At 34.0% G+C, this 8,432-nt stretch overlaps 1 protein-coding gene across 1 annotated transcript; it reads right to left on the reverse strand.

The window, feature by feature from the left end:
- Positions 1 to 1,506: 1,506 nt before the first annotated feature.
- On the reverse strand, positions 1,507 to 7,444 carry LOC142228921 (glyoxalase domain-containing protein 4). The gene is made up of 5 exons (XM_075299444.1): positions 7,295 to 7,444; positions 7,132 to 7,236; positions 6,153 to 6,202; positions 5,970 to 6,076; positions 1,507 to 2,282 (listed from the first exon to the last, which is right to left on the reverse strand). The coding sequence occupies exons 2-5, from the start codon at positions 7,228 to 7,230 to the stop codon at positions 1,654 to 1,656; spliced, it is 885 nt and encodes a 294-aa protein (XP_075155559.1). The 5' UTR covers positions 7,231 to 7,236; positions 7,295 to 7,444; the 3' UTR covers positions 1,507 to 1,653.
- Between the last annotated feature and the right edge of the window lie 988 nt (positions 7,445 to 8,432).

The following is an 8,432-nucleotide window of genomic DNA, read 5'->3' on the forward strand; positions in this document are numbered from 1 at the left end:
GATAGACTATATCGGTCTACGTTTTGATATAGCTCCCATATAAACCGATCTCCCGACTTTCGGTCTTGAGCACCTATACACCGCCATTTTCATGCGATTTGCCTGAAATTGCAAATGTAGCGATATTTTAGGTCCACATAGAGGTATTCCGAATATGGTGTGTATCGGTCCAGGTTTTGGTATAGCCCCCATATAGATCGATCTACCGATTTGACTTCTTGGGCGTCTGTAGCGATATTTTAGTACCACAAAGAGGTGTGCCGAATATGGTGTATATCGGTCCATATTTTTGTATAACCCCCATATAGAACGATCGCCCGATTTGACCACTTCGCCTTCTTGGGCGTCTGTAGCGATATTTTAGGACCACAAAGAAGTGTGCCGAATATGGTGTGTATCGGTCCATATTTTTGTATAACCCCGCTTTGACTCCTTGAGCGTCTAGAGATCCCTATTTTTATACGATTTGTCTGAAATTCAAAATATAGGTATATTTTAGGACCACAATGAGGAGTGCTGAATATGGTGTGTATCGTTGTACATGTTTTGGTATAACCCCCATATAGGCCGATTCCAAGATTTGACTTCTTAGGCATCTCAAAACCGCAATTTTTATACAATTTGCTTGAAATATGAAATCTGGGTGTACTTTAGGTCTAAAAATAGATGTGCCAAATATGGTATATACCGGTCCAGGTTTTATGTTACAGAAAGCGCGAAATTTTTAATAAAAACCTTGCAAGAAGTGGCAAAGCATGTCATAAAAGTGAATCTAACTTATGATAGTTTTATTCGAAATGCTGAAATCTTTTTTTGGGTGAACCCATTGCTTGGGAGCAGTCTCCAAGATATAGCATTTATCTGCTTTATATATTTGATGATCACTAAGACCAATCCTTAACTTGAGTGTTTTGTTGAAAGTTTTGTTTAAAATTATCGACATTTGAAAGATGACTTGGTAACCATTGCTAGCAAAAAGAACTACTCATGTCCCCCAATTTTTATGAGAAAGTACCTGCTTTGATTTTTATAAGATCCGACAAACTTCGACAACATGCAAACTAAAAACAATACTAGCCCACCTTTTGTTAGTATAAAATTAGTTTGTAAACAAACGATAAAATAAAGAACAATTGCTGCGACACAAACAAACAAAACTTACTGTCCGGATTAAAAAGGAACATTTTTAAAAAGTGTATAAAAAATGGAGCTGTCTGAACTACTGGTCCGAAATTGTATTATACTGAAGGAAAAAATTATGACTAATAAATTGCCTTGAATATTTTTTGTCATGTTGTTTGTAATATATTGTAGTTTAGTTAAAATTAACCCACATCTTTTCGGGTGATTTCGCTGCTTTTTTAATGTATATCGTTTTTCCACCTTATTTCCTCTTTTCTCCCTTCTCCTTTATTGGTATTGTTTCACAGTTTTGTGCACTTCATGCGCCTTTCACCGCCTTTCAAAATAGTTAATAAAAATATAGAATAATAATACAAAAACATCTTACGGCTTATATATTATCGTGTGAATTAGACAAACAGTTTACATCAATTTTATTGATTCATTTCTATATACAAAGCTAAAAAATTCTTTCACAACATAAATAAACTGGTTCGTGATCACATTGCAACTTTCATTATTTACATAATTTTATTGCTCCTTGGCATCAATTTCCTTTTGGAAAGGATCTTTACCAATATATTTATCCAAATTCTTATCGGCATCGTCTTCAACAGCAGACAATTTTGTGAAACCCTCGTCGTCGACAAAACAGATTTCATGACCATCTGGATCGGCTAAAATAATAACACGAACTGTCTCTTTTCCTGGTGTATCCAATTCAATAAGCGGTGTCAATATCTTTCCATTATTTTGCTGAATGATCTCATTAATGTAGGTTTGTTGCACCTTTGGCACCGAAAAAGCAATACGTCCATATGCCTTGGCTCTATCAAGGGGTTCAGAGATTTGTTCAAGATTCAATGCCGCTTGCATATCACTATAGTTTAAGAGTACAGAATTATCGTCTTCAGATACCAATTTCATTTGTAAAATATTATGCCAATAATTTTTCGATTCTGCCAAATTGGTAACATTGAGGCCTACATTGACAACAGGATCACGACAATCAGGTTGAGGTTCTGGTATAATATAGAATTTATAACCATCAGGAGAGATAAGAAGTTTTTTGCCATCAACATCGGTCATTGGATAATTATTGGCTAAGGCACGTTCAATCGATTCTTGAGATTTTAAGATAACGCCAGCGAAATCATTACCTAAAAAAAAACAAAATGAGTTATTATGTCATTTCTATAGAAGGTTTAATTTAAATTGTAATGACAAAATGTGATATTTGCATATATAAAATCTAAAAAAGACACTAACTAAAGTTTTATTGGTTGATAATTAGCACATCATGATCGGATTTCAGAACGAAAACTACTAAAGAAAACTATTTGGACAAGCCAATTTTTAGAAATGATTAGTAACAAAGGAATATAATATTATCGGTAATAGAAATATAATATTGTCATATTACCCTATAATTTTTCATTTAAATTTTTATTTACAAACAGTCGCTTATATACAATTTTTAGTGTTAAAAGTAGTACAGTGTTATTAATTAGTTTTTTTTTAATTCTATGTAAAAATAGCCGATATTGCTACGAATATATATTTCTCAGTAAAATAACATGGGCGCTACTTTTGGAAGTGGTTTAGCCTGATACCGAAACAGGCAATTGACGTCCAAATGCATTATTATATTTAATTATACAATTATTTTTCGAGCTTTAGGGACAGATATAGATTAAGGAACATGGTTAATAGAGCCATTGAAAAGAAAACGCCAGATACAAATCTATACACGCCTGGACTGTACATGTTTCGGTTCGGTTCTGTCCATAAAGCTCGAAAAATAATTGTATAATTAAATATAATAATGCATTTGGACGTCAATTGCCTGTTTCGGTATCAGGCTAACATGAAATATAATAAGCAACGATGAGCCCGTCGTAAAACTAGGAAAAAACACGACTAATGTACGCGTTAGAATTGTTGTTGTATCCTGGAAACCAGTTTCTGTAAATTGTCACATGTTGTAGTTGACTGTAGAAACAATAAGCATTGTTCGACTGTTCACCACTTAGGTGAATTCTAACAAATTAGCTTTCTAAAAATAAATTTCGTGTTGTTGCATTACTATGTAACAAAACGAAATAAAAATAAGATTAAGGGACTTGTAAGTTATATGAAAAGATGATGTACAGTGGGAGAAAAGATGATTCAATTTGTAAGAGGAAATTTCCCAAATGTTTTCTCCATAAGGAGTTAGCATAAAGGGCCCAAAATTGAGTTATCTCTCCCAGCCAGATCTATACTAAAGGCTGTGGAAAGGTTCATTCGCCCGAACCGAAACATGTACAGTCCAGGCGTGTATAGATTTGTATCTGGCGTTTTCTTTTCAATGGCTCTATTAACCATGTTCCTTAATCTATATCTGTCCATAAAGCTCGAAAAATAATTGTATATTTAAATATAATAATGCATTTGGACGTCAATTGCCTGTTTCGGTATCAGCATTTATTTCTATAGACAATTTTGTCAAAATTTTATTTCAAAATGTATTTATCAAAGCGATGTGCATTCGAGACTATTTTGTTGTACGAAGTACACATAGCGAACTCCAGTGAAAATAATCCTTTTGTATCCGGAAGCGGTGCAAAATTGATGCAGAAGCGATGTATTTAACATGAGCTTGTCATAGGACGAATACCCTGCACCACTTTGTAGATCCACATTTTCGATACCATATCAAATCCATAAAACGTGTTGGGTGCTGTATATAAAGGTTTTTGTCCCAAATATATACATTTAAATCCGACTCGATCTGGACAAAATTTATTAGACTTCTACAAAATTATTATTGTCTTTGATCTCAGCTTAAAGCCATGCATTGACTAAACTACAAGTGTAGCTTAACCAACAGAGGAAAAGTATGCTTGTCAAATTTATTTGGGCAAAGCCCTATAGACTGTAAGATGGTTGGATGTACAGCTGTTTCGGAATTACCACATTCCTCATCAGCTTCCTATACTTGCAGCAAAACTATCAACCAATTATCAGAATGAATTCGGGTAATTCACTCAACCCAATGTGAACTACACTTGAACCTTCCGAAAAAGGGTTTGATAGTCGGCTACTGCCTAAACAAATTTTGCAAGCATATCTCTTTTCCTTTGCCAAACTCAAATCATCGATTTGAATGTATTTGGCTGGGTTTGTTTTTGAGCGTGCTTCCTCTATCTTCATTCGTTTTGTTTGTTATTGTTGGCTTCTCTTCAATCGTTATTATTGTCTTTGATCTCAGCTTAAAGCCATGCATTGACTAAACTACAAGTGTAGCTTAACCAACAAAATATATAGACATAAAGCTTAACTTGGCTAATGCCCTGGGATAGAACACAATGTTTGTAATAAATATGGGAAACTTTTAAATCTGATGCAAATTTTAGTTAACTTCGCATACGTGTATTTATGTTTTTTCTGTCGATAGATATGTATGTTATTAGAAGTTTAGGAAAATTTAAGTTTTCGACTTATCAGTGGCGATTTTGCAAGGAAAAACATATACATGGGAGCTATATCTAAATCTCAACCGATTTCAACCAAAATCGGCACTATCAATTGCACTCCTTATGCAAAATTTAAAGAAAATCAGGCTTAAATACTGGCTTCTGTTAGCAGATATCTGACGGAGGATTTATATGGGAGGTAAATCTAAAACTGAACCGATTTTTTCCAACATTAATAGGGTTCTATTCTGAGCTAAAACACAAACTTGTGCAAAACGAAGTCGATTGGACTAAAATTACGACCTAGACTTTGATTAAAAAATGTGTTCACAAGCAAACGGGCTGAGGGCCCAGCCTTGAGCAATATTGCCAAAGACACAATATTTCTATCTCGTCTTCCTCTGGGTGTTGCAAACATATGGACTAAATTATAATACCCTGTTCCGCAGTGTGGCGCAGGGTATAAAAAATAAACTATATTACCTTCATTCACACAAGAAAATTCAATTGGATCGGATGAAATGTCTTCCTACATGAGGCTTAAGAAAAACCTCGATGAGAAGGCATTAGAGGATTAGAGGATATATAGTGACATCACAAACATATTTCAACCATATCGGTGAAAATGAAATCGTTTTATAGGGTAGCATTAGGGAGCATATTCTTACATTACGTACCAAATTTCAACTGTATCGGATAAAATTTGTTCCACCAAGAGGTTCTATTACAAATATGAAACAAATCTGTTGAAAATTGGCGCCTCAGTAGGTACAATAAATATGAAATCTGGACATTGGTGTATATGGGGGCTATACCTAACAGTAGTTTGATATGGCCCATTTGTCATACCATTCGACCTTGTTCCAAGTTTCTAGCCGATAGTTGTTTCGTTGGGAAATTTACGTCAACATACGGATGGTTTAGAAGTTCCTATGTTGATCGACTCAGAATTCCCAAACGACCAAGAATATATGCATTATGGTGTACGAGACCAATAGTTAGATACGTTACAAGAATTAAAAAGTTAGTATACATCCCATGCTATGGTGGAGGGTATTATAGAAAAAATTTGAATATGCACATAAGCCATCTCTTGATATATCCCTCGATATTTCAATATTTGATGCATTTTGTTTTTGAACTAATTTTAATTCTATAAAATTTTTTATGGAGAATGCATGCAAGCATACATTGAGGACGTTGTGGAACATTAATCATCATCATTATCAATAGCAATGGGATAGTATTGAGGCACTATGATTTTCATTCAACTGTACTATTGAGATATCTTATTTCGTGTTATGGTATAGTTAATTGCATTTACTAGTGAACATTAATTGAACATTTTTTTGTTCTCTATACCATTTATCAGATTTCAATAGGTCTTACCCATTTCATAACTGGATACACCATAATTATAAGTTAATTCGAAAACAAAATGTGTTGATTCGGGACCATAGCCAACCATTGTTTTACTCCAACGATTATCATAAGGCCTGTATAGAGAAAAGGGAACATTCTATTTGATTAAGATTTCAAAATGTTTATGACTAAGCAATAAATCTCACTTACCCATTGCATTGAGCTTCACAACCTTCCTTAAATTCTTCATGCCTCAATACCTGTAAAAAAAAATAGTCATTACTATCATTTCATCAATGTTCAAGTACTACGTGCATAAATTATCTATCAAAAATAAGTACAATTAAAAAGCTATCTTGGAGATAGGGGTGTGTGCGTGACACGAAACTGTCGAGACCCACGAAAATCATACATTGAGTCACCCGTGTACACGAGCGTGTCAGACAAAAAAGACACAGTAGTGAGATATAATAATTTTCAGGAAAATTTTCGTGAGTTAAATAAATTTTCTTGGTTTAAAGACACCGTTGTGAACGGTTAGCATGCCTACAAGTTTTCCAGAGGTGGATTATCCCCGCACAGTAACTATGGTGACATCTCTGAGAGCATCAAAGCTTCTCTAAGTGGTCACACTGCAATGTGGAACTCTTTTTTCGCCTATAAAAGTAGGTCCCTTACCATTGAGGTAAGGAGGTCCCTTAACATAGAATCAGGCAACAATCATTGATAAGAGAGTTCACAACTTATGGGGTAAGCTATGGTCACACTAGGTAAATATTTGACCACAATGAGTGTCAAACGTTTTTCCAGAACCATTTTCCTAATATCTGAATAAGGTTTTTTTTTGAAAATAATCCTACCATGATGTTATATATCCAATATGAGCTAAATATGTTTTCTGGTTCAGCTGTGGCGACGGATTCTTTTTTGATTTCTGTCCAATATTTGCCCAGTGTGACCTTAGCATAAGTGAGTCAAAAATAACGGACTGCCACTATTCCAAACACTGGGATAGAATGATCGTATCACGACAGTTCAATTAATTGTCTGCGTGTGTCCTATCATCAATGACGGCCGTCAGTTAAATTTCACCCACGTACTCAACACTACCTGACACACAACGATACTAGTTGGAAATATGCGTATCTGCTGTTATAGATAAAATCAAGTGGAATATTTTCACTCATACCTTCATGCCCAGTATATTTCTGAAGAAGTGAGAGTTCTTTGCACGATTTCCAATTTTGAAAACATAATGCAAAGCTCTTCCTGTAATCTGTTGCGACATCTTTCCCTGTATTGAAGAAACTTCCAATATATTCGCTATAATTCTTGGACTTTCAAATAATTACTGATTTCTGTTCCGCAACTACTATTTAAACAGCTTGTGAAATCGAGAACTACTGAGCAATTATGACAAATTGTAAATTGTTTAAAACCGGTTGTTCTATGCCGAAAAAAACAAACAATATGATTAGATTGCACTGCCGATAACATCGACTGTAAACAATATATTTATTTATCGTACTATCGATAACCACAATCGATATTTTCTGCGGGGTATTAAGACCACCGCTTGCTGTTTATTCTACGTAGCCACAACCGTAGCGGTTGATGGTAAGCGCCCTAATAAGCACAAGCAATGGAGAACAGTTTACATAAAATAGCCATTCAAATATTTTTCAAAATGTATATGTAATAATCAATTTTAAGGAATTCAAACTTTGTGAAAATTTGCTTTGGGCTATTCCCCATCAAGTTATAATAAAATTTGCAACAAATATGTACAATTTTATGCCTTTTTTACTGATTTAGTTTTCACTTTAGTGAAAATTAGCGGTTAAAATGAAAACTAAATCAGTAAGAAAAATGCATGAAATTATACATATTTGTTGCAAATTTTATTATAACTTGATGGGGAAAAGCCCAAAGCAATTTTTCACAAAGTTTGTATTCCTTAAAATTGAATATTAAAGAAAAGTAATCGTGAAAAAATGACCTTTTTAGCGGCTAAACTCGAACTTAATACCCACCTTTACTGAAAAAGTATAACGGCCTTAAGGTAGGTACTATGTTCGGTTTCCGCAGCGAAATCCCATACAAAACCAAAAATGCGAAAAACTACCGAAATATTTTTTCATTTGTGGTACTTTGTTTTTTTCGAGTTGAAAAACTGACGAAAAGCGCACAGTCCCTAATTAGATCGTGTTAAATCCTTCCATATGTTGAGATTAGTTAGTTTCAAAACATGGCGCCATTTGCAATGTGAATTAAGAAATAATTTATTTATTCAAATGATTTGTGTGAAATTACAATACAAATGTGGTTCGCATTGTTATTTAAAAATGCAATAAGATCGATTGACAAAATAAATATAACTTGGAGTGGTATTTTCGTAATAAAGCCACCATCTCCCTACTACATAATAGAATAGAAATAATGAACATAACATGAAATTTATAGAAAAGTGTTAACAAAATAAAGTTCTAT

Source organism: Haematobia irritans, chromosome 3 (assembly GCF_050003625.1).
Source record: "Haematobia irritans isolate KBUSLIRL chromosome 3, ASM5000362v1, whole genome shotgun sequence".
Classification (NCBI taxonomy): Eukaryota; Metazoa; Arthropoda; class Insecta; order Diptera; family Muscidae; genus Haematobia; species Haematobia irritans.